This window comes from Schistocerca gregaria, chromosome 11 (assembly GCF_023897955.1).
Source record: "Schistocerca gregaria isolate iqSchGreg1 chromosome 11, iqSchGreg1.2, whole genome shotgun sequence".
NCBI lineage: Eukaryota > Metazoa > Arthropoda > Insecta > Orthoptera > Acrididae > Schistocerca > Schistocerca gregaria.
Window position 1 is genome coordinate 52,838,752 of NC_064930.1, and position 27,729 is coordinate 52,866,480.

Consider the following 27,729-nt stretch of genomic DNA (forward strand, 5'->3'; position numbering starts at 1 on the left):
TGGAGGTCAACATCGAGGGAGCAGGACCAGGTGAAGCGAATAGGATAGATATTGTTGAGGTTGTGAAGGGATGTGGATAGGGTGTCGTCACTGAATCTGGACCAGGTCAAAGATCCAGGATTCTGGGTGGTTAGTAAAAATTCCTGTAGCGACATATGAATAGGTTTATAGGTGGTGCATTGAAAGGAGAAGTGTTTGTGGGTGATGATATACTGACTGACTGGGAAGGAGATTGTAAGTTTGGGATCTGTCAGGTGTCGGGAAAGGTAGTGTTCGATAGCGGCAAGGCCACGGACATTAGCGATGTTACTGCAAAGGAATGCGGCATTAGTAGTGCTGAGCAGGGCACTGTGTAGTAAAGGAACGGGAACTGTGGAAAGTCGATGAAGTAAGTGGTCGATGTCTTCTAAATAGGAGGTTAGGTGCAGGTAATAGGGTGACGGTGCTGATCTGTGAGAGCAGATTCTCTTCATAGGAGGACAGCAAGCAGCCACATTGGAGCATCGTGAGTGGTTGGGTTTAAGGACGTTAGGAAGCATGTAGATGGTAGGAGTGCGGGGAGTGGTTGGGATGAGGAGAGGGGTTCTAGGATGGGCCTAAGGATTTGAGGAGAGACTGGAAGATTTGCTGTACTTCTGGAATGGGATTTGTAGATGAACAAATCTGACAGCTGGCAGAGTCCTTTTGCCAGGTACTCCTTGTAGTTCAAAACAAACGGTAGAGCATTTGTCAGCAGGTACAATTATAAGGTTGGGATCTGTTTTTAGGTGGTGGATTGCAGTTTCTTATGCAGATTGAAGATTAGCTTGCATGTTGAGGCGTTTGGGGAATGATGGCGAGACAAGGTTCAAGGTTAAGAAATTCTGAAAAGTTAACAGAAGGTGGTTTAGGGGCAATGGTTGAGGATCACAATTAGGAGGAGGAGTGAACCGAGTTGGGCAGTTTACAACATTGGTCTTTGGTCGAGTCTGATCGGTAGGGTTGAGGCAAAAGTGCTTCCACTGTAGGGACTGGGAGCAAGAGAGAAGGTTTTTGACAAATTCAGTGTGATTGATTTTAGGAGTGGGGCAAAAGGTAAGGCCTTTGAAAAGGACTGATACTTCTGCATAACTGAGGCTTTTGGACGAAATGTTCATAAGTGTGTTTTGGGTTTTCTTACATTCTAGATTCTGATTGGTGGTGGGAGAGAGTTTTTGAGGCTGGTAGGAATGTAATAAGTCTGAGAGGCAGTGTTTGTCAGCTATGAGGGGATGTGGGGAAGGTCTGGAGACTGTTGTAGAGGTGGTGGATAGTGGAAGTCCAAGGTAGGTGAAGAAAGTGAACATGAAGTGGCATTTCGCGTAGTTCCTGGATCCAAGAATTTCAGTGTGAGGTGGGATCTGGGAATTTGGGATTGCAAAGCAGGAGAATTTTACGGATGAAGAGGAGTTATCACAAGAAGGTTTGGACCTGACATAGACGGTTTTGCAGGATGATGATAGTGAGAGTTAAGAACTGGTGCAATCTGAGCAGATTAAGGTTATTGTGGAAGGAGCAGTTGCAGCTGCAAGTGGATAATTTGGTGGAAAGGCCATTTGGGGGATTCCAGGAGCAAAGCAACAATGCAGGAACAGTATTTGGGATTGGGCTGTGACGGGGGATAAGGAAACTTTTCTGTATTGGTGCAGTTGGAAGGAGCAAGGGTCCATGACAGAGGATAAAAACGCATAAAAATACAGAAATAATGTAGAAATATGTGTGAAAAAATCCGTAAAAATACACGGGGAAAAATCACACAAAGGGTAGAATGGATGAAGCACAAGCAGATCAAAGATAAAAATAAATAAAAAAAATTATAATCTGGATTGCAACTTTGTGGGTGGATATGTATGAAGAAGGTGGACAGCAGATATGATAAAATTAGTTGAGGTTAGTATGCATGAACTGTGGAAAGAGAACAGAAAAAGTGTGGGGGGGGGGGGGGTCGTAGGATGAGGTACAAGTTTGTGTGGCACAGAAAACCTGTGAAAATACCCAAGAGTGACACAGGAATTGTGTTCAAAAAGGTGGTCTAGGTTTAATGATATCGGCAGGAATAATGTGGGACATGATATGCTTGACCAACAATCAGCATGGTCATGTAGCTGTGTGTTATGCATGGACGGGATTGTTGATACTTTGTGGTTCATAAGTCAGAGCTTGTGGTACGGTTTGGAATGTGACGTGTAAGACACAGGAAAGAAGAAGAAAGAAAAGTAATGCATTAGAAAATAGTAATAAAGAAAAACAGCACTGGGCTATGGGATGGGAAAAAAGCTGTTAGGCAAAATCAAAGTGGAAAATTCAGTGTGCAATAATGAAAGGGATGGATTACAACTCACCATATAGTGGAGATGTAAGTCTGTGAAGAGGTCTCTTCCATACATGCAGTTACACACTATACATGATATTCTTATCTCTCACTTTCATTGAACAGTTAGTTGACATATTTCAACTGCACCATCCTCAGAAATCCACTGTTATTTGTTTTTTTAGTATACGAAGAAAGTAACTCTCAGCTTGCTCCCAAATCCATAGACTGGTCGTACAGAATACACCTGACAAAGAGTGAGCTACACTATAATGTTTCGCACAACGTGTGTCCTGTGATAGTAAGAGAAATAGCTGTCGAAACTTCCTGGCAGACTAAGTGTGTGTCGCGCTGGGTTACGAACCTGGGTCCTAAACCTTTTGTGAGAAGTGCTCTACCGACTGAGTGATACGATCGTGACTTGCGAATTGTTCGAGAACTTGCTGTCAATTACTGATGGTGGTTTCTCATTCCGCAGGGTAAACAGCAGGCGACGGCAGTGTACAACTCTGCACAGGCAGCCGCCTACGCCCTGGACCGTCTCCATGGCTTCGAGTACCCGCCCGGCTACAGACTCATAGTGAAGATGGATCCTGACCGTCCCCTGTAAGTATGCCTGCAGATTCACTATATTATTATTATTATTATTATTATTATTATTATTATTATTATTATTATTATTATTATTATTATTATTTTCATGTTCTACTCGCAACTGTTCCAAATTATATTTGAGTGTTCATATTCGAGATGGCTAGTGCTACCCATTTCGGACGCTTTCATGCTGTGTCAAAAGTCCCACGTAGTAAGCCATGTGACAGGGTATGACAGACACTATCTTGCTAAAATTTTATGAGGCAGGATCAAAAACTAATGCACGGAAATTGTTTGTGAGGCTTTTGAAGTGCGGGAATCTTACATTTCCTTAGGGATAGTTCAGCGTACGGCTCGAGTCTGACTGTACATTTCTCTGTATGTCACAAATGCTGCTGTGTGATGCTCGTAACAGTTTAAACGTGCTCTCGCACTCTGACCCTTGCCACCATTTGTTGAATATTTTGGGGCATTCAGGTGTTCTTAAAGTTGAGTTTTTTGGGCTTAGTATTGTGTATTGTGCTGTGGAAAATACAGAGTCCCTCTGTTGACACCCACAAATGTGATGTAAAATGAAAAGATGCCCCCTTATGCTTCTGCACATCGACTATTAAGTTTTGTCTTACAGTTAAGTGTTATGACAGAGTGCTCGGGATACTAGAAGCGAGATTTGAATTCCAGTCCAGTCGTAGACACTTCCTTTTATCGTGCTATCTTGTGTAATGGCCCTGAATGGCACATTCCAAAACACGTCAGTCGTGTGAAATACGATTAACGCTTTTCTCAAGTGGCATTGCTGTTCGTGTGTTTATTAATGGCATTGTAGACAATGCTAGCAGTAATCTCAGACTTTTTGAAGATGATGTCATTATCTATAATGCAGTACTGTGTGAAAGAAGTTATTTAACTATTCAGTCATATCTTGATAAAGTTTCAAAGTGATTCATAGGTTGGCAATTTAGTTTAAATGTTCAGAAATGTAAAACTCTTCACTTCACATAATGTAAAAACATTGTACCATATGACCAGAGTATCAGTGAGCCACAGTTGACTGACAGCCACAAGTTTGTTTGCCCCATGGGAGGGTGTCACTTAGATTTTGAAAAAACTGACCTGGCACACACTTGAAGATGCATGTCCACTATCCTGAGAGAGCCTGGTTACAAATTTCCAAAAACTGGCTTTAAGTGAGGACTTTAAAACATGCTATGAAGCCCTAGATACAACTTCCTTAGAATTGTGAAGACAATATTAGACTAAATACGGGGCACACAGATGCATTTAAGCATTATTCCTGCACTCTACACATAACTGGAACAATGAGGTGCCCTAATAACCGATTTAGTGGACAGTACCCTCTGTCACGCACTTCACATCAGTTTACGGAACACTGGTGTAAATTTAAATGTTGTACTCGAGTGTTCTCTACATTGTAACCCTAATTTTGCTACGTGGTTAGTATTTAGGTTAAGTGTGTTGGTAAATAAGTCTTCAAAATTGGAAAAGTGTCTTGTAAGCTTCAGGTCAAAATAGACTGCTGCGAGGCGTTTGGCAGAACGGTGTGCTCGATCTGCTGGTAACAGTTCAGCTACAGAAGAGTAGTGAGCTGATGTAAACTGTGTTGTCCCATTTCCACTACATTTAACTTTGGGTTAGTGTCAAATGTGGTGAAACTGGCTGCGGCAGCATGTTTAATGTGAGCTAAGTTATGCTGTGGCTGTGTCGTCTCTGCCCGTACTCGGAATGCTTTTCAAACCTGTGAGGCAGACATGACACATGTAATGGTGACAGAGAACCTGATTGTTTTAGTGGGGACACTAAAATGCGGATCTCACAAAGCACAGAACACCCTCGAGGTCTGGCAGGCCTCCTGTACTCTGACTGCCTGCCGTTGAAAGTGTTTCTGTATCTCATGGTCAGAGTTGAGGTACAATCGAGGGATAGTTAGTAATTTTGACATTGTTGGTTTCTTTGAGATAAGACGTATACCTCTTTCAGACTCATAATATTAAAATTAAATTTTCTGAGTAGTTTTATTGTTTTCATTAGATTATTTGACTTACATTGAGACAGAACAATGTGAAAAACAAGTCTTACACACATTAATTGAAAACATGTGGGATGGTTTCAAATGGCCAGCTGAGGTGGCAGAGCGGTTCTAGGTGCTTCAGTCTAGAACCGCTACGGTCACAGGTTCGAATGGATGGATGTGTGTGATGTCCTTAGGTTAGGTTTAAGTAGTTCAAAGTTCTTGGGGACTGATGACCTCAGCTGTTAAGTCCCATAGTGCTCAGAGCCATTTGAATCATGGTTTCAAATGTAGCCACTATGCGTGAAATATCTTCTTCTTCTTCTTCTTCTTCTTCTTCTCTCTCTCTCTCTCTCTCTCTCTCTCTCTCTCTCTCTCTCTCTCTCTCTCTCTCTCTCTCTCTCTATCTATCTCTATCTATCTATCTCTATCTCTATCTTTTAAAAAAATATGTCTATCCTTACAATAGGAGGTGTGACGGATTTTGGCCTTTCACTTATGTACGAGAGTGGTTTGAAAAGTTCTCAGAATTACCACGAGTGGTCGGCAGTAGCGCAACGAGTTGTTGGCGTGATATTCTTTGGACTGTTGCCCGTAAACACGTGCCACATCATTGCTCTCGGAAGAGAGCTGTGGCAGTGATGTGGCTGTGGTGGTGTTCCCGCATAGTGATTTGCGAAGGTGTAAAAAAATAGAGATTCGGGCAGTGATTAAGTACTTCATAAGGGAAGGTAGGAAAGCAAAGGACATTCGTGCCGATTTTCAGAATACACTGGGAGACTCTGCTCCTTCACCTTCATATTCAACTGTTGCCAAGTGGGCTAATGAGTTTAAATTTGGTCGGAAGAGCTTAGATGATGATTCGTGCAGTGGTCGGCCGAGGTGTCATTAGTACAGAAATCATTTAAAAAGTGCACAAAATGGTCACGGAGGATCACCGATTGAAATTGCATGAAATTGCTTATGCTTGCCAGAGCTCATCTGAATTGGTATAACACATTTTAATTGAAGAATTATAAATGGAAAAAATCATCTGGAAGATGGATGCTGCGATTCTTGACACTGTATCGAAAACTCACGAGAATGGCCATATCGGAACAATGTTTGGCCGTTTTAGGAGAAACGAAGAAACTTTGGTGTACTACTATACCCTAGAGGCAAAACAACAGTCAAAGCAGTGGAAACTGCCAATTCTTCGCTACCAAAGAAAGCGAAGACAATTCCTTTAACGGGTAAGGTCACAGCATCACTGTTGTGGGATGCGAAGGGGATTCTGTTTGTAGATTATCTCCCCACTGGGCAATTACTTTAAGATACTGTGCTAACCTTCAGGACAAATTGCAACAAAAGAAAACGAAAAAAGGCCAGGTTTAGCAAGGAAGAAACTCATTTTCCATCAAGACAATGCGCACCCGCACACACGTGCCGTCGCCGTGGAAAATTACACAACGCTAAGATACGAATTGTTACCACACCCACCTAATTCACCTGATACGGCTCCGTCAGTCTTCCATCTTTTCACAAAACTGAAAAATTTTCTCGGTGGATGAAGATTCGGAGTTGACATATGCTTTACAGGTCTGGAGGAAACTCATTTTTGAGATGGGATCAAGGCACTGGAACATTGTCGGACCAAGTGCATTCATCTACAAGGAGACTACACTGAAAAATAAGTTTGTCATGCAAGTACTTTTTTGTATTCCGTTCAGAGAACTTTTCAAACTACCCTGGAAATAAAATGGAACACGTACAGCCATCCTTGTGATGTTACCCATTATACGGCTACTAGCTTCAGTGCACCATTTTCAGGCCTCAACTGACGTCGAGGCGGTTAACTCCAGCTGGTAGTTGACGGTTAGGACACGTGACTGCCATTACAGGTAGTCTGCTAAAATCGGTTCACAGATTTGGCTACTGAGGAATTGTGAGTACGATTGAAGTTAACCCCCCTCGGCATCAGTTAAGGCCTGAAGGTGGTGCACTGAAGCACAAAAACTGAGAGACGTACAATAAATAAGATCGTAAGGACTGCTGTAGGTGTTCCATTTTATTACAGTTGTTAATTTTTGTGATAAGGTAAAATACAGCTCCTTTCTGCAATTAGGCATAGGGCTACTTGACAGCTGGTTCTGTGAGGTTCTTTCTTTGTGCTGCAGTGTACACACTGCACTCAGGTGCCGTGTGTTGGTAGATGCTTTGCTTCTATTGTATGTTTTTAAACTGGAACGATAGTTTTACATTTTTGCTACTGTTTCTTTGCTCTCACTCTCTAAAGTAATGCAAGACAACACCAATTTTTTCATTCAAAAATAGAGATCACAGTCTTCGGCTAACAAATTTCCACTCCGACTCCTGCTGTTGATCTGAGTCTGCATCAAAAGAAATGCCTTCCCAAAGGTGTACCAGAATTTCCTGTGCCCTTATTCTGTGAGAGTGTATCGTGTGTAACTGGAGATAAAACAGCTTGTCACAGCTGTACTTGAGCCACAGTGGTTTTGAAAGGAAACATCACAATAATTACGAAAATAAGTACATAAATAGTATTATCATCTCGGTATACAGCATATAATTAGAAGAGAACAGTTTTCTGTGCCTAACCAGTGCACAAAATGTGTTTTTAGAGACAAATTTGATCACAATTTGAAATCAAAAATCATGGGGGACTGCATACAGAGATGGCTCCTACATTTGCGTGTCTAACTGTTAAGATTTGAAAAATATGTAGTAGATCGAGCTGCAGCTGCCTTAGGGCAGCGTATACTAGAGACGGGTTACACGTGCAGCTACTGTGCGTATCTTGTAACAGCTGCTTAACTCTTTGCTCCCTGGTTCCACGTTCTCCAGAATTTGTACACGTGATTTGCATTAAAAAAATCACCATTCTTTTTAAATGATAATATGGTTTGTTTTCCACTGTCATTGTTAAATCAGAAAAGTAACATTCATATGAGTCCTTGCTTCAGTTCTAGACTATTTCTCATATTTTCATCATATATATCCTACACAAAAGATGTTGGCCTCCCAATGCCAGCAGAGTGTAACAACTTCACTCTGATAACTTATTAATACACTCAGGAATGTATCCATAAATAAATGTTCATTTCATCACAGTTTCTCATTATGCCTCGAATACACCTCATCGTTAATAATCCGACATGAATATTCTTGTTTTTGTTGTCTGCAATCTTGTGTCAAATTTACAAAGAACTTTCCAGTTTGAGCCCGCTTATCGGTGTGGTATTGCACTCCCTTTGGCCTGGATGCATGCAATGATTCAGTTGGCAAGGATGTCACAAAGCTGTTGTAGTCTCTCCTGAGGCAAGCTGAATCAGAACTGTTGTAACTCACCATGACGTCTTCGATACTGGAACTGGAACACAGTTGATTTCTGAGCTGGTTCCACACATGTTCTGTTGGAGACAGTTGTGAGAATATCACTTGACATCGAGCAGACAGTTCTTAGAAAGACGTTTCCTGTGTGGACGAGCATTGTTGTGTACGAAAAATTGCACTAAAATATTTTCTCACGAGAGGGAACGTACGAGGGCGAATAGGAAAGTCTTTGCCCCTATTTTTGTAGCCAAATTGTGGCTGTAAATGCGAAAGTCAACATATCTGGTTCGTGCTGGTAGCTCTGCCACACGGCACTGCTGTCAGTTGTTAAAGGTGGCGGTTGTCCTTGACGCGTATGCGTTGTTAGATCAGTGAAACTATGGAGCGGGGGGTGAATGCCTGTCGAGGTTGACAGGGAGATGCAGCCCACGTTTGGATAATATTGACTCGCTTTGAGATCTGTTAGGTTGTAGTGTGAGTTCGACAAAGACCGTGAAGTTTTGCACAGCAGTGGGGGGTCGGGCAGGCCGTATTCGTATCTGACCGACGACAACATTTCCCGTGTGGCTGCGACGGTGAAAGCAGGTTGCATGTGCAAGTCACGGCCATTTCCCTTGAGCTCAGCATATCGTACGGGAGTGCTTACGATACCGATCGTGGGTCCTTAGGGTAGTTTCCCGTCGGTGGGTGCTTGAGCAGTCGGATGACACGATGAAAGGCACTCAAATGGTGTCTTCACTAAATCGTCTGGAACAGTACTCAGAGGAGGGTGAAGTTTCCTGGACTGCACTGTTACTGGCGATGAAATGTGGATACTGCATTTTGCACCAGAATCAGAGTAGAGGAATTCAGTTCATTGCCATCTGTGTGGAAATTGATGTTAATGGCCTTATGGGATAGCCACGGACTCTCCTGCTAGATTTCGTGCCAAGAGGTGCAGCTGCATCGCAAATTTAGTACTGCTGTGGGACAAATGTCTGAACCCATGTGGGGACTGTGTGGAAAAATAGTGTAAGGTGTGGGATAGGATGTGTATTTGTCATCATTTGTACGTACCTTACATTTGCTAACAAGAAACCGGGCCAAAGACTTTCCGATTTGCCCTCGTACGGCGCAGAATGTCGGTGACTTACTGCAAGAAACCGGGGCAAAGACTTTCCGATTTGCCCTCGTACGGCGCAGAATGTCGGTGACTTACTGCTGTGCTGTTGGAGTGCCCTCAGTCCCTACCAGCTGCGACCAGGTCTCATACCCGATGCCTCCCCATACTGTGACATCGGGAGTAACACTGCCGTGCCTCTCCAGAGCATTGGAAGAATGGAACGTCTTTCCAGGTTACTGCTATACTCACTGACAACAGTCATCCGGGATATTACAAAACTGTGTTTCGTCACTGACACGGTTTGTCAGCAGTCTGTTTTTTGTACTCATGGCACTGCATCAAATGCAGCCGTTTGTGTTTTGGTGTTAACAGTAGCGTACGCTTGGGGCAGTAATTCCCTAGTCCAGCTGCCGGTAGTCTGTGACCTATGAGACGGCACACGGAACATTGCAGAAAATCTATTAGTTCTCAGACGGCACGTGCAGCTGTGAAGAGGTTAAGATGTGCTCGTACACAGTACAGTGATCCTCCCTCGTTCTTGTCGGACGTGGTCAGCTGGAACCTTGATGACGAGTATGCCCTCAATTTCCTGTGCAGTCTGCCATTCATTCACTGTCTTATCTGATGGCTTACAAATCTGGATACTGCACGATTTGATCAGTGAGCCAAGTGGAGACCCAAAGGAGGGCTCCTTTCAAATTCTGTCATGTGGTGCTAACGCTGTCTTACAAAGATATGCAACTTCTCCGTAGCTTACACACGGAACACTCGAAATCTCATGCCATTTGCACCTTTTATACCCTACCAGATCTGATAATGATAACAACACACTGTTGTGGCCATTCTGCATGTTACAAAGAATAGCATCTCTAATCGTTTATGAACCCACTGATACTGTGTATGCGAAGTTATATTGACATCTGACCGTGTCTTCTGGGCATCTGCATCCCCTGTTAATACTGTGCATCCTCAAAGTCGTACTGCAGCGGCGAGCCTCATGTGTCTAACCGTGTGAGTGACATAAGGTTGGCAGCATGTTGGTCTTGCTTGCGCGTGTTCTGTAGACCTGCAGTGTTTGAGTGGGGTTGTTAGTGTTATGTGTGTGTGGCAGCTGTTGGTTGTGTTATCGTCTAGATCTTGTGTAAGCTGATTGTAGTGAGAATATTAACAGGATCTTCCGTCGGTTTTTGATAGAACAACATTATAATAAATGAAAAGCACCAGTTTGCTATTGTTGTACAATATTACTTATATTGTTAACCGGTTTTCGGCTTACAAGGCCATCTTCAGACATTTGTTGAGTATTATCACCAAAGAAGTTAAATGGTACAAACAACGTTGGAAGAGAAGTAACACATCTAGACTGAAGTAGAAACATACAGTAAGTAACATCTTTGCAATGAAAAAGTAAAAACTGAACAGTACATCAATAACAATGGAGTAGACAGGAAAACCTATAGCACAAAATAGGAATAGCATGCCTATATAAGTTTCTATTAATAAACAAAACTAATAAAATAAAATAAAATTAGTACTAGGCAAGGCTGCATCAGGAGGTATGAAACATGGAGAGTGATATACAACCAATTAAAAGAAGGGACAGTTACCAATGTAAATACAGAATATATAAGGAACTTAAGCAATATCAGTGTGATAAATAGAAATAAATAAATGCAGGAAAATGGAGGTGTTTGAGGGAACCTACAGTTTGACAGTGTGGTGGTACTGCATTTTAACATTAACATTATAATCAAAGCAGTGGCTGTGTAACAGTTTTCATTAAATAAATGAGCAAAGTAAAAATAAAATACTGTTACACAGCCACGGCTTTGATTATAATGTTAATGTTAAAATGCAGTACCACCACACTGTCAAACTGTAGGTTCCCTCAAACACCTCCATTTTCCTGCATTTATTCATTTCTATTTATCTCATTGATATTTCTTAAGTTCCTTATGTATTCTGTATTTCCATTGATAACTGTCCCTACTTTTAATTGGTTGTATATCACTCTCCATGTTTCATACCTCCTGATGCAGCCTTGCCTAGTACTAATTTTATTTTATTTTATTAGTTTTGTTTATTAATAGAAACTGTTATGTAGGCATGCTATTCCTATTTTGTGCTAAAGGTTTTCCTGTCTACTCCATTGTTATTTATGTACTGTTCAGTTTCTACTTTTTCATTGCAAAGATGTTACTTACTGTATGTTTCTACTTCAGTCTAGATGTCACTTCCAATGTTGCTTGCTAACATTAACTTCTTTGGTGATAATACTCATTAAATGTCTGAAGATGGCCTTGTAAGCCGAAAAACAGTTAACAATAAAAGTAATATGGTAGAACAATAGCAAACTGGTGCTTTTCAGTTATTGTAGTGAGAATCCTTATTATTCCAGAGAGTGTTTTTTTTAGTGGAAGACATTTTCCAGGCAGGGAGGAAACTTCACAGAGCATGTGAGGCTGTAATTTAGATTCTCTGCTTCAAAGTGTCCACATCAAGACACTGTACATGATTTAATTTGCAAATTCCAGAAAACAGGTTCAGTTTATGATACACTGCAAACTGGTAAGCCCACAGTTTTAACAGAATGGAAGCTTGACGACATTTCGGACATCGTGTTGTGGCGTCCGACAAAATCGGTGACGAGATTATTGAGAGGCTGAAGTCTATTGTATGACAGCATATTAAGCAGTAAAAAGAAAATTGTGGATGTATCCGTATAAAATTACTGCTGCGCAACAATTACGTTGTATGTGTGCAAAATGAGTAATGGATTCTGAATGGTTTCAGTGATTTATTAAGCAACGTGGAGTTGGTGTATTAGATCATACCTTATTCACAAATTCAGTCGTCATAAAATCCATGTGTTTTAAGTGAAACACAATTGCAGACAGAGAAAATCTGAGTGTGGGTTGCCATAATGTGAACACAGATAATGGGGCTGACATTTTTTAACGCTACTGTCACTTCCGATGTCTCTCTGTTCTCAGATAATTTATCCATATATTGTTGTGGTGAATGTAAAATGAGATCATTCATTTTTCCAAGAAGACAGTGCTACTGCTCGTATGATGCACCAGTCCCTATGATTCTTGGACAAAATCTTTGGAGACAGAGCCATTACAAAACATCTGTCGCCCACATTCAGTGGATCTGTCTCCACCCAACTATTTCCTTTGAAATGCAGCTAAAACATTTTTTAATCGGAATAAACCAAAGGCAATAGATAACTGGCAAATATGTTCACAAATAAATGTAAATGTGTCGAACAGTGCCTCCAAGAAACAGGAAAATATTTCCAGCATGTACTATGATACTCTTGAGTAAAGTGTATTTAATTGTATTTAATATACACTCCTGGAAATGGAAAAAAGAACACATTGACATCGGTGTGTCAGACCCACCATACTTGCTCCGGACACTGCAAGAGGGCTGTACAAGCAATGATCACACGCACGGCACAGCGGACACACCAGGAACCGCGGTGTTGGCCGTCGAATGGCGCTAGCTGCGCAGCATTTGTGCTCCGCCGCCGTCAGTGTCAGCCAGTTTGCCGTGGCATACGGAGCTCCATCGCAGTCTTTAACACTGGTATCATGCCGCGACAGCATGGACGTGAACCGTATGGGCAGTTGACGGACTTCGAGCGAGGGCGTATAGTGGGCATGCGGGAGGCCGGGTGGACGTACCGCCGAATTGCTCAACACGTGGGGCGTGAGGTCTCCACAGTACATCGATGTTGTCGCCAGTGGTCGGCGGAAGGTGCACGTGCCCGTCGACCTGGGACCGGACCGCAGCGACGCGCGGATGCACGCCAAGACCGTAGGATCCTACGCAGTGCCGTAGGGGACCACACCGCTACTTCCCAGCAAATTAGGGACACTGTTGCTCCTGGGGTATTGGCGAGGACCATTCGCAACCGTCTCCATGAAGCTGGGCTACCATCCCGCACACCGTTAGGCCGTCTACCGCTCACGCCCCAACATCGTGCAGCCCGCCTCCAGTGGTGTCCCGACAGGCGTGAATTGAGGGACGAATGGAGACGTGTCGTCTTCAGCTATGAGTCGCTTCTGCCTTGGTGCCAATGATGGTCGTATGCGTGTTTGGCGCCGTGCAGGTGAGCGCCACAATAAGGACTGCATACGACCGAGGCACACAGGGCCAACACCCGGCATCATGGTGTGGGGAGCGATCTCCTACACTGGCCGTACACCTCTGGTAATCGTCGAGGGGACACTGAATAGTGCACGGTACATCCAAACCGTCATCGAACCCATCGTTCTACCATTCCTAGACCGGCAAGGGAACTTGCTGTTCCAAGAGGACAATGCACGTCCGCATGTATCCCGTGCCACCCAACGTGCTCTAGAAGGTGTAAGTCAACTACCCTGGCCAGCAAGATCTCCAGATCTGTCCCCCATTGAGCATGTTTGGGACTGGATGAAGCGTCGTCTCACGCGGTCTGCACGTCCAGCACGAACGCTGGTCCAACTGAGGCGCCAGGTGGAAATGGCATGGCCAGCCGTTCCACAGGACTACATCCAACATCTCTACGATCGTCTCCATGGGAGAATAGCAGCCTGCATTGCTGCAAAAGGTGGATATACTCTGTACTAGTGCCGACATTGTGCATGCTCTGTTGCCTGTGTCTATGTGCCTGTGGTTCTGTCAGTGTGATCATGTGATGTATCTGACCCCAGGAATGTGTCAATAAAGTTTCCCCTTCCTGGGACAATGAATTCACGGTGTTCTTATTTCAATTTCCAGGAGTGTAATTAATTAAGTTAATTTTAATTGTAATAATGTTAAATCACAACCCCCAACATAACTGCAGCTGCAAGCAGTGAACCATGGCCCCTAGCTTGTAAATTGACAAGAGTGTGCTGCCAACCTTACATGCCCCACAAGGTGAGTCGAGCAGAGCTCTATACGGTGGAGAGACTTTACGGATGCACTGTGTCACCTCAGTGTTCTCATTAGAAACTTTACTAAAGTAGCAAGTTTTTTGAAATGTGATTCAATTTCCAGATGACTACTACTGTCAACTTTCCACTAATTTCTACACGTGCAGATCAAAACATCCAATCAGCGATTCTGAAAAGTGCTTCATTTGAGAGTATATGTCATTTCTTGCAGAACCTAACGGCTTGACAATGCACATTTTAATTTGTATTGGCTTACACATATTCCCCAGATAGAACATATTTTTGCTAAGAATGTTGTTTGTCTTCAAGTTGTCTCAAAATATTATGTTATACAACTTCACAGAATGAAAGTTTGCAAATTAAACATGACTATTCATATTGCAGTGCCAGCAACAAATAATTTTATGAACATAATTGTAGCTATGTTAGAAGTGTGATTCCATGTAAGTGACGAGAAAATGTTACCTCTCCTCAGCACTAAATGTCTCGTGCATCTCCCTTCTTCAGTCTGTGCAAATCAGGAGAAAGATACCCGTATCAGAACCACCAGCAATAAACTTGATCTCTCGAGTTTCATGATATTGGAGTGTCAATTTATTTGTGACGAACTTGAAATTGATAAATTTTGGTATACAGAGTGTTGCAAGTTTCAGTTCTCAAGTTGAGTACATAAAAATATTACTCGGTATCACTGACAAACGGAGTGGCATAGGTGCCACGTTGTACTAAGAGTTTTGAGTGTCAGTGTACAACAGGAGATAAGTGTCAGCTTTTTCCTCGGCTCTTACACGTGACCGGACGTGTCGACACAGGTCCCACGTGTCGGCGAGCAGGGACCCTTTCTCGGCAGTAGCCGCGGCCAGCTCCCCCCGACTGGGCACCGCGTCACCCGGCATTGGGAGTGTCGGTGCGGTGAGTGCGGCCGCCGCTTTGACCCCGGACTTGGCGACTCTGGCGGAGACAATCGCACAGGCCACGTCGATCATACAGGCTGCCGGGCTTGCACCTGGGAAAATCAAACCTGGTAAGTGCGACAGACGCGCTGCGTGCAAATTCCAGATGTTCGAGCATCTTGGATCTTACTTTCCCTCTCTTATTGTAACACCTCTGGTTGTGTCATATAGTAGTGTTATTTGTGACGTGTGTAGACTTTATGCCCAATGTTTTATGTTGTATTGAGTCTTTTTTATATTACAAAATTCTGAAAAAAAATATTTATTTTGTTTAATGAATTCTTCGACAGAATTCCAGAAATATTTTAAAAAATTTAAGTCTTAATAGTAGATAACCACTTTTCTCTGTGAATGTCATATTCAGTAATTTTGGGTTCAGGACTTATCTTACACATCTGTACTTCATTAAAAGGTATATTGTGAGCAAAAGTAAACAGCAATTAACAAATATTTCAATTTCAAAACACCTTTGTTGTTTTCATGGTACAGTTGGTAGTACACATTATTGAAAGTGCCTTCATATTGTTAAGTGTTCTAAACGAAATTTTCGGATTCTGGAGTCTACTTACACGTCAGTATCTCTTTAAAAAGAATATTGTTGATATAAGTAAACAACATTTAACTTTCTTTCTTTCTCTCTTTTTGAGGGGGGGAGGGGGAAGATCGGCTTTACGGAAAATGTGTTGCTATTGCTAAGGTTATATGTATGTCAGATTTTTCTTGAATCTATTTTATACCTTTCTTTCAGACAAAACCTTTGATCAGTGTGTTTTTAAGTTATTTTTAGGAAGCTGTTCTCTAAATGTCCCAAATTTAGTACTTAATTCGAAGAAAGCCATTTAAAAAAATCAAATATCACACCTATGCAATTTTGTATGTGCAAAATGGCCAGTCTTTGAAGAGATGAGCTTTTCTGCACTTCATTTACGTATTTACACAGAATTTGAGCTTTCGCAACCGGCGGCTGCTTCGTCAGGAAAGAGGGAAGGAAAAGGAAAGATGAAAGGATGTGGGTTTTAAGGGAGAGGGTAAGGAGTCATTCCAATCCCGGGAGTGGAAAGACTTCCCTTAGGGGGGAAAAAAGGACAGATGTACACTCGCGCGCGCACACACACATATCCATCCGAACATACACAGACACAAGCAGACATTTGTAAAGGCTTATTCGGGCAGAGATGTCAGTCGAGGCGGAAGTACAGAGGCAAAGAAGTTGTTGAAAGACAGGTGAGGTATGAGCGGCGGCAACTTTAAATTAGCGGAGGTTGAGGCCTGGCGGATATCGAGAAGAGAGGATATACTGAAGGGCGAGTTCCCATCTCCGGAGTTCGGATAGGTTGGTGTTGGTGGCAAGTATCCAGATAACCCGGACAGTGTAACACTGTGCCAAGATGTGCTGGCTGTGCAACAAGGCATGTTTAGCCACAGGGTGATCCTCATTACCAACAAACACTGTCTGCCTGTGTCCATTCATGCGAATGGACAGTTTGTTGCTGGTCATTCCCACATAGAAAGCGTCACAGTGTAGGCAGGTCAGTTGGTAAATCACGTGGGTGCTTTCACACGTGGCTCTACCTTTGATCGTGTACACCTTCCAGGTTACAGGACTGGAGTAGGTGGTGGTGGGAGGGTGCATAGGACAGGTTTTACACCGAGGGCGGTTACAAGGGTAGGAGCCGGAGGGTAGGGAAGGTGGGTTTTTTTTATTTCATAGGGATGAACCAAGAGGTTATGAAGGTTAGGTGGACGGCGGAAAGACACTCTTGGTGGAGTGGGGAGGATTTCGTGAAGGATGGATCTCATTTCGGGGCAGGATTTTAGGAAGTCAAATCCCTGCTGGAGAGCCACATTCAGAGTCTGATCCAGTCCCGGGAAGTATCCTGTCACAAGTTGGGCACTTTTAGGATTCTTCTGTGAGAGGTTCTGGGTTTGAGGGGATGAGGAAGTGGCTCTGGTTATTTGCTTTTGTACCAGGTCGGGAGGGTAGTTGCGGGATGCGAAAGCTGTTTTCAGGTTGTTGGTGTAATGGTTCAGGGATTCAGGACTGGAGCAGAGTCGTTTGACAAGAAGGCCTAGGCTGTAGGGAAGGGACCGTTTGATATGGAATGGGTGGCAGCTGTCATAATGGAGATACTGTTGCTTGTTGGTGGGTTTGATGTGGACGGATGTGTGAAGTTGGCCATTGGACAGATGGAGGTCAACGTCAAGGAAAGTGACATGGGATTTGGAGTAGGACCAGGTGAATCTGATGGAACCAAAGGAGTTGAGGTTGGAGAGGAAATTCAGGAGTTCTTCTTCACTGTGAGTCCAGATCATGAAGATGTCATCAATAAATCTGTACCAAACTTTGGGTTGGCAGGCTTGTCTAACCAAGGCGGCTTCCTCTAAGCGACCCATAAATAGGTTGGCATACGAGGGGGCCATCCTGGTACCCATGGCTGTTTCCTTTAATTGTTGGTATGTCTGGCCTTCAAAAGTGAAGAAGTTGTGGGTCAGGATGAAGCTGGCTAAGGTGACGAGGAAAGAGGTTTTAGGTAGGGTGGCAGATGATCGGCGTGAAAGGAAGTGCTCCATTGCAACAAGGCCCTGGACGTGCGGGATATTTGTGTATAGGGAAGTGGCATCAATGGTTACAAGGATGGTTTCCGGGGGTAACAGACTGGGTAAGGATTCCAGGCGTTCGAGAAAGTGGTTGGTGTCTTTGATGAAGGATGGGAGACTGCATGTAATGGGTTGAAGGTGTTGATCTACGTAGGCAGAGATGAGTTCTGTGGGGGCTTGGTAACCAGCTACAATGGGGCGGCCGGGATGTTTGGGTTTGTGAATTTTAGGAAGTAGGTAGAAGGTAGGAGTGCGAGGTGTTGGTGGGGTCAGGAGTTTGATGGAGTCAGGTGAAAGGTTTTGTAGGGGGCCTAAGGTTCTGAGGATTCCTTGAAGCTCCGCCTGGACATCAGGAATGGGATTACCTTGGCAAACTTTGTATGTGGAGTTGTCTGAAAGCTGACGCAGTCCCTCAGCCACATACTCCCGCCGATAAAGTACCACGGTCGTGGAACCCTTGTCAGCCAGAAGAATGATGATGGATCGGTCAGCTTTCACATCACGGATGGCCTGGGCTTCGGCTGTGGTGATGTTGGGAGTAGGATTAAGGTTTTTCAAGAAAGATTGAGAGGCAAGGCTGGAAGTGAGAAATTCCTGGAAGGTTTGGAGAGGGTGATTTTGAGGAAGAGGAGGTGGGTCCCACTGTGATGGAGGACGGAACTGTTCCAGGCAGGGTTCAATTTGTATAGTGTCTTGGGTAGTTGGATCATTAGGAGTGGGATCAGGATTATTTTTCTTCGTGGCAAAGTGATATTTCCAGCAGAGACTACGAGTGTAAGACAGTAAATCTTTGACAAGGGCAGTTTGGTTGAACCTGGGAGTGGGGCTGAAGGTGAGGCCTTTGGATAGGACAGAGGTTTCGGATTGGGAAAGAGGTTTGGAGGAAAGGTTAACTACTGAATTGTGGTGTTGTGGTTCCAGATTGTGTTGACTAGAATTTTGAGGTGTTGGGGGGAGTGGAGCTGGAAGTGGGAGATTGAGTAGATGGGAGAGACTGGGTCTGTGTGCAATGAGAGGAGGTTGAGGTTTGTTGGAAAGGTTGTGGAGGGTGAGTGAGTTGCCTTTCCGAAGGTGGGAAACCAGGAGATTGGATAGTTTTTTGAGGTGGAGGGTGGCATGCTGTTCTAGTTTGCGGTTGGCCTGTAGGAGGATGCTATGAACAGCCGGTGTTGATGTGGGAGAGGAGAGATTGAGAACTTTGATTTGGGATAGGAGTTGACGGGTGTGTTCATTGGCCGAGTCGATGTATAGGTGAAGGATTAGGCGGGTGAGGGCTATGGATTGTGCAGTTTGGAACTGGTATAAGGACTGATGGAAAGAAGGATTGCAGCCAGAGATGGGAACTTTAAGTGTGAGGCGTTTGGGGGTAATGCCAAATGTCAGACAAGCCTGAGTAAATAAAATATGGGAACGTAATCTGGCTAGGGTGAAGGCATGTTTGCGGAGGGAATGTAAATAAAATTTAATGAGGTCGTTGTAGGGATGTTGTGAGGTTGACATGGTATTAGAAGGTGGAAAGGGTAATATGAGGTTAAAGTGAAAATAAATAGAAATATATATAGGGAGAGATAAAGGTGTGAAAAAGTCGAAAAAGTGTTGGTTTGAGATGAGCTATGTTGATCCTGTGCTGAACTTAGGTTGGTGAACAACAATGGGTGCAAAGTTGAGGTAGTTGTGTTGTCTCCAAACCACGTTAAAGGGTGGGGAAATTCAGGAAAATTTCGAAAAAAGTTTACAAAAAAGTCTCGAAAAAAAAAATTTCGAAAAGTTTCGTAAAAAATGTGTGTAAATGTATTCAAAGGACTGGTTATGTACTGGCAGGTTATGAAAATGGGGCTAACAATTGTTTGATGAAGAAATAATAACGTTTAAACCTGTGGGAAGCTGCTAAAAAATGATTGGTTATGTGGGAAAAACGGGAATGGAAATAAAACGAAAGTTGTTGGACATAGCTGAGATGGTTGTTTAATGGGTGAAAGGAACTGAAGCTGTGAAATAGTATTCACGAGTTTACCCGAAATGTTTGTAAACTTGGAACAGTGGATTTTATAGCAGCAGTTATGTTGAAAGCGTTAAAAATTTTTAGGTTATGGTTTGGAAGTAAATTACGTATTATAGAGTATAATTAGGCAGGATAAAATGTATGGTAGATTACGGAAAAAGGGAAGATGAATACAAAATGAAACTACTTGTACAAACAAAAAGAGAAAGTAAGATGATACAGAAGATTTCGAAATGCAACAGAGACAATAACAAACGTAATTGTTGGGTTCAAATTAATGATGATGTAAATAAAATAGAAAGAAACTTCCACATGGAAAAAATATATTAAAAACAAAGATTCCAAGACTTACCAAGTGGCAAAGCGCCGGTAGATAGGCACAATAAATAAAACACACAAACACACGCACAGAATTTCTAGCTTTCGCAAGCGACGGTTGCTTCTTCAGGAAAGGGGAAAGGAGAGGGAAAGACGAAAGGATGTGGGTTTTAAGGGAGAGGGTAAAGAGTCATTCCACTCCTGGGAGCGGAAAGACTTACCTTGGTGGGGGGGGGGGGGGGGGGGCGGCAAGTATACGCACGCACACGAACACACACATCCATCCGCACATGTACAGACACAAGCAGTCATATGTAAAGGGCCTTTACATATGAAACACTGAAACACTGTCCCCTTCATTGTAATCCCCTCTCCGATCCCCGCATTACTCCGCGCGAATTTTCCACTGTTGTAAGCAGTTTTGCAACTTTTTCTGTTACACTGTTGAGGAGGCTCATCGCTTTTTCCTTCACTGCCTCCGCGGAGTCGAACCTGGTTCCTTTGAGTGCAGACTTCAGTTTTGGAAGAGAAGGAAGCTGCACGGGGCTAGGTCAGGTGAATACGGTGGATATTCCATCTTCACAGATGTCACGTCTCGGGCTGATGTGTTGTCCTGACGAAGAATCCACGAGTTATTCTTTCACAGATCTGGTCTCCTATGTCACACACATTTACGGAGGGTCTTCGGATCAGTTACATAATAAGTTCGATTGGCAGTCTGACCTCCAGGCACCCAATCAGTGTAGGTAGCTCCACAGATACCTAATCGTCATTGCTTCAAATTTTGATTTGCTCATGCACTACTTCTTCTTCTTTTTTCATCTTAGGGGACAGAGGGCTCTTCCAGTGCATAGACTGTTGCTCTGTCTCTGGGTCGTATTGGAATATTCGTTTTTATCACACATAATTACTTCACTGGGGTAATCGGGGCCATTTTCAATGTTTCCAAGAGTGTCAGCACAGCAGTCTGCCAGATGTTGCTTGTGCTCTTTTGTGAGGATTCTCGGCACCACTTTAGCACAAACCTGTGTTGTGCCCAGATCATTTTGAACAACTAGAGATAGGATGTTAATGTTCACAGGACAAGCACTTTAATATGTTCTGCAGAATTGATTTGCATTTCGGTCACCTTCGTTCAGCATGTGTCCCATTGCCTAGTAGGCACAGGGTCTGCCGAGTGCCCTGATAACTTGTTCTACATCGACGCATTTGAGATGTGAGTGACAGCCTCTGGTGTAATCCATTCGTGCTGGATTCACCTCGTTTCAAATTTCATCTGTGGTGATTAGCATTGGGTCACAGTGCTGCACCCATCATTTGCCCATGTTGTTGTTGTGGTCTTCAGTCCAGAGACTGGTTTGATGTAGCTCTCCATGCTACTCTATCCTGTGCAAGCTTCTTCATCTCCCAGTACCTACTGCAACCTACATCCTTCTGAATCTTCTTAGTGTACTCATCTCTCGGTCTCCCTCTACGATTTTTACCCTCCACGCTGCCTTCCAATGCTAAATTTGTGATCCCTTGATGCCTCAGAACATGTCCTACCAACCGGTCCGTTCTTTTTGTCAAGTTGTGCCACAAACTTCTCTTCTCCCCAATCCTGTTCAATACCTCCTCATTAGTTACGTGATCTATCCACCTTATCTTCAGTATTCTTCTGTAGCACCACATTTCGAAAGCTTCTATTCTCTTCTTGTCCAAACTAGTTATCGTCCATGTTTCACTTCCATACATGGCTACACTCCAAACAAATATTTTCAGAAATGACTTCCTGACACTTAAATCTATATTCGATGTTAACAATCTCAGGACTGAAGACCACAACAACAACAACATGGGCAAATGATGGGTGCAGCACTGTGACCCAATGCTAATCACCACAGATGAAATTTGAAACGAGGTGAATCCAGCACGAATGGATTACACCATTGCCCATATTCCACACATTTTCGATTTACGGCAAGTCTCGTGTTTTGCCAGTGCAGAAGGCTCACATCTTGTGACACCAAGAACGTACTTTTTCATGCTGCAGTGTGTGGTAGTGCATTGTCTTGCTGAAAAATGTTGTCTGTAGTATAGTGCAGAAAGGATACGACTACAGGCCCCAGGATGTCATTGTGTAATACACACTGATCATAGTGTGTGGGACACACACCAACTGTGATTTGTGGTTGTACCCAGTAGCACTCCACACCGTAAGGAGTCGAGTTGGCACTGTACGTTTCGTGTGAACTTCAGTCACTTTGGTGCCACTCCCCTTGCCTGCGACCATCATTTTCAAACACACTCGACCTACATTTGTCCGAAAGCAACCGTCCGATGCCATTCCCATCCCCAGTGACATCGTTCTGTACACCGTTGTCATCTGGCGCCTGTGCCGCAATAAACGGCTATGGACTGTTGCGCCGGAGCTGAGGAGGATGCAGAGCTGCCCTGCAGTGCCATTCGGACGCGGTGTCGGATCTTCTCACGAGGTGGTCTGTGTGGTGTGACTTGACCCACCTTGTCGTGTACTACGTCCTTCTCTGAATCATCCTGCACACACCTGTTGCACTGCCGGAACACTTCATCCCGTACGAGCAGTAGTTTCCCGAATAGATGCATCACATTTCCTCATGCCAATAATGGCCCTATTTCAAACTCACTGTACCATCAAAACAGATTGTGAATATGTCTACAAGGTTTCCCGCAGGTCTGCTCGGGTCACACCGATCCGTCACCTTCGGCTTACAGTGACGAGAGCCTCGGGCACGGGTTACCGGTATGTGGTGTCGCGTCGTGGTATCGATATAGACATCGAACACCTCGGTCGACATGCTAATTGTTTCTGCCCAATGTACTAACGTACGTGTACTGTGAATATAATGTCCTATCTCTAGTGGTTTGAGGTGTTCCTTTTTTTCTCGACGGGAGTGTATTTAGGCGAGCGGCTGTGGTGTAAATGGTCTGCTGTAGTGTATATTCTGTATCGTATTGGCGAACTCGTCGATTGGGATATGCAGATGTCTCTTTTTATTGGGTCTTTGACAGGCTTTCCAGTGTTTATAATACACTGTCTGATTGACAGTATCTGAACACCTATCAGCATTTAGGTGGGCTGGGGACACTTTCGATGAGGGGTCCGAATGTCTGTGGATGGATGGCAGCCTGTTCCTCCTCGATAGCCAGAACCGGAGAAGGTTGTGAAGTCGGTTGCTGAGGTCTGGAGCGAAGTCGGCATTCTAACTGTTCCATTGTGCTCAGATGGAACTCTGGGCAGGCCAGCCCACTTTGGAGATGTAATGGTCCACAAACCATTGCCTCACAGATCGTGCTTTACGACAGGGTGCATTTTCATACTGATACAGTTGATCGTTGTCTCAGAACTGTTCTTGTGCTGTACTCACTACATAATACTATTAAATCTGTTATTCTCCCACTTTAGTGTTTTCGTAAGCACAATAGGGGGACTGTAGCCTGACTGTGGAAACTGCCCTGTACCGTAACACCACCTCCTCCTTACTAAACTGTTCTCACTAAACTTTCTGGCAGGTAACATTCTGCATGAATTTGCCAAACTGGATCCATCCATCAGATTGCTACAGGATAGTGTGATTTGTCACTCCGTGTCACTCATTTCTAGTCACCCACTGTTCAGTGGCATCGGTCTTTACACCACTTCGAGCTCTGTTTAGCACCGACTTCAGAAATGTGTGGCTTACCAGGACCTGCTTGAGCACAGTACCCCATTCTTTTTAACACTCTACACGGAGTCACTGTGGTAGCTGGACTACTCTTGACTCCTCCTGCTTATCGCCTCGCCTCGCGCGACCACCTCGTATGGTGCTGCGACCGTTCCTTCGCATTTCCACTTTGCAGTCTTGTTGTCGACAGTTAACCCGGTCCACTTCGTAAGGGTCGAAATGTGTCTGACGGAACTGTTACTCCGATGACATCGAATGAGTAGTCCACATTCTAAGTCGATAAGCTCCCCTGCCGACCCATTTTGCTGTTACTGCTCCTCTACTCGCAGTACAATAATGGCCGCCTCCTCGTGGGTCTGCCTCTAATGGTCAGTTCCACTTAAATTCTCTCCCGTGCTAACTGCAGTTGCACCCGGTGTTCGGGTTCCTTTAATAGGGTAGAATGTGTTTAGCGTATTCGGTTCCTCTGAAGTGGTTTCTCTCCTTTTTGAAAATAATTTATTTATTTTTAAAAGTGCAGTATCATCTGGACGGCATGTAGAAATTATTGCTGGAATGTATCTTGTTAAATAAATGGGGAAGCAACACTGATTGATAGGCCAGTCCATTTTTTTATCGTATTCAATTTATTTGAACATTTTCTTTCGGTGACTAAAGGAGGACTGTCTCGAGGCAGTCGTCAGTAGTTTAGTAAGCTTAGTTCACTGTACAGTTCATTTTAGCTCAAGCAGTAGTCCGTCTGGCCGTAACGTATTGTAGGCTACAGTTAAATGGATAATAGCGACCAAAGTTTAATGATCTGTATGGAAATCCCTTTAGATTAGTCAGGTTAGAGCTGAAACCTGCTAACTACTACTGACATTGGAACACACTCAAGCCTTATTGGGGGATATTATGCTGTAAATGTAATCATTGTGCTGTAGATTAACCCTTTTATTAGTTCACAGTATACAGAGTGAAGAAAAATTTCCGCACTCAGACTTCGCAGTGAGATTCTTCACACACGAACAATTCAAAAATCTCTCACAAAATCTCTTTCTGTTCATATTTCGGAATGTCACAAACTCACAATCTGGCAATGCTGTAATCACGTACACGGTAACTATCTCTGTCACCTAATAGAGGAGCAATGTGCAGCTGGTGCAATAGTAGCATTTTGGGTTAGCATTTTGGGTTAGCATACAGGAAGTCGAGGGTTCGATTGTGGTCAAAACATTCGCAGTGGCGTACTACGAACACAGAAATGGAAATGTAATAAATTTAATTGGTGAGCTTTTAAAGAAACCATTAGCACATTGTCGATGCAAATTGTTTCACACCAGTGCATCTGGTATCATTGACTAATACTGACTACTATTCTTACCATGTTCAGGTCTGTTACATTTCGTCAGAACCTTATGTCACCAGTAGAGCTAACAAAGTGCTTTGCAAATAATCTTCACGAGACAGTAGGAGTAGGGTACACGTACAACAGGTTTGTAATCTAGGAGATGCAGTGGCGCAAAATAATTCGCGTCCGTGATGTGCAAAAGGCTTCTTTAAAAGCTGGCCAAGAAAAACAATTGTACTTCATTTTCTGTGTTAGTTGTACATGACTGCAAATGTCTAGAAGTCTCACTGTAATATCTGTATGACAATTAAGATGCTAGGTACCGTACCGTGCATATTACTCTGTGCAAGTAAAAACAAATAATTCTCAACCCAAAATCGAATCCGTGACCTTCTGCGTACTAACCCAATGCACTACACCAACTGCACAGCACTGCTCTATTTGGTGACAGAGATAATTACCATATATGTGATCACAGTATTGCCAGTTTACTGCCCAAAATGTGCATAGGAGGAAATTTTGTGAGACATTTTTGTGTCGCTCGTATGTGAGGAATCTCACTGTGAAGTCAGAGTGCACGAATTTTTCACAACCCTGTATACTGAGAAGTGTAATGGGACAACTTGATTGGCCATTCCTAAATTACCACGGTTTTAGAATTATTATTTCATTTACTTGAAATTCTTTTGGGGCTCATCCAGTGTGGGAAGAGAATTGTTCGAGCCATTGTCCACCTCACGGACTCAGATTTTTATTAAGCTTAGTGTGAGTTCTGTCATTTCCTGCAGCATTTCTCAGTTTGAGCTTTTTTATTACTGTTGTTTTTTTTTTTTGTCAGCACTCTTCTGTAGTACGTTTTGCTCATACCTGCCTAGTAAATGTATTTCAACTTCAGTATATGTACTTCTGTCACCGTCCGCTCTAACGCTTGCCAGTTCTTATACTGCCCAAGTTGCACTGGTGGACTAAAACATTTAGTGCTGTGGGAAAGAATAGTGCACCGAAATAGTAGTACACTATCAGACAATATGGCACAACAGGACAAATATGTTATTTGACATTGAACCTGTAAAGTGGGAGGGGTTAGAGTATTGTGAATTATTTAATATACTGACAGATACAAGCAAGACAGAGAGTAAACTTCGTCTTCAGTTTGTACAAACATTGCGCTGGGACTACAATTTCTTCAGTTATCTGTACAGTGGGCCACAATTCAGTAAGTGTCAGTTGTTTGTTTTGTGAGTGCTGCCATTCATCAAAGTTTACAGAGTGGTCCTGTTTAAAAAAAAATTCCAACACAGTAAACTGAATCACCGGTAGCTGCACGGGTAGCATCTTTGTCTCGTTGTCGCAGTGCCTCTAGTTCAGTTTTCAGTAGAGGCAAACTCTTATTTGAGCTCAATATTTAATATAAAATTGAAATGTTAACTAATGAACATTGATGTGAAATCAACAAAGGAAAAACAAATGCTAGATATTATGAGGCACATCTAGAAAGTAAGTTCCTGAAGTTTTTTTCTTTAAAGTAGACTTACTTGGCAGGGAAAATTGCACATGCACAACAGATCCTTGACATGAGGATCGAATGCCACCTGGACAGACCCTGCCCGGTGCCAATACCGTCACAGAAGTCCCCCAAAATCGTGTCTCTTACTCGTTCCCCTGCCACTTGTGAGGTTTGGTCAGTGATAAGATTCCTTAATGCACAAAACTTAACGCCTCTTGAAATTAGTCATCAGATCTGTCGGGGCTGTGGGCAGAACTTTGTGAGCAAACAGATGGTGCACCGCTGGTGTAGGTCTTTTTGGAAAGGTCGTCAAAGTGTCTGTGGTGAATAGTGCAGAGTGTGCCAGTCCCTAATCGACTCTCACCCGGTCGAGCAGGTACGACAGCGCATCCTGGAGAATAGTTGCTGTGCAATTACGGAGCTCGACAGCCATTTTATGCAGGTGTTACGATCCTCATTGCACGGAATTGTCTATGAGCATCTGCTGTTGAAGAAATTGTGCCAGGTGGGTGCCTGAAAAGCTGACACGCGGGCACAAAATAAAATGCTTAGGAGCAGCACTGACATTACTGCAGTGGTATTGTGATGACAGTGACGAGTTCCTTGACGGGATCATCAAGGGTGATGAGACATGGATTTCTCACTCGGCCCCAGAAACACAGCTGCAATTGATGCTTCGGTGTCACATCAGATCTCTGGTCGAGACGGTATTCGGACACACAGTTTCGGTGCATCAAAGTGATGTTTACAGTGTTTTGGGACAGGGAGGGCATTCTGCTTACTGATTTCCTGCCCAGAGGGGAAAGAGTGAATGCTGACCGTTTCAGTGAAACAACACACAAACTGAAATGTGCCATTTGGAATGAGATGTGTGGAAGTCACTGCAGGTGTTGAGCTGCTCTGCAGCAGTGCTCATCAGCATAGAGCTCAGCACACGGCAGCTGTTTAGCAGAAGTTGTGCTGGGAGCTGTTTATCATCTGGCATACGCTCCTGATCTCGCCTCCAGCAATTTCCACCTTTCT

At 43.5% G+C, this 27,729-nt stretch overlaps 1 protein-coding gene across 2 annotated transcripts in view; it reads left to right on the forward strand.

The window, feature by feature from the left end:
- The window catches only part of LOC126295390 (RNA-binding protein 45), a 107,425-nt gene that overhangs the window by 36,324 nt on the left and 43,372 nt on the right, over positions 1-27,729 (forward strand). For both annotated transcript variants that reach the window (XM_049987871.1, XM_049987872.1), the window contains exons 6-7: positions 2,808-2,935; positions 15,128-15,339. In XM_049987871.1, coding sequence (XP_049843828.1) covers positions 2,808-2,935; positions 15,128-15,339 — 340 coding nt within the window. The remainder of the gene's footprint in view (positions 1-2,807; positions 2,936-15,127; positions 15,340-27,729) is intronic.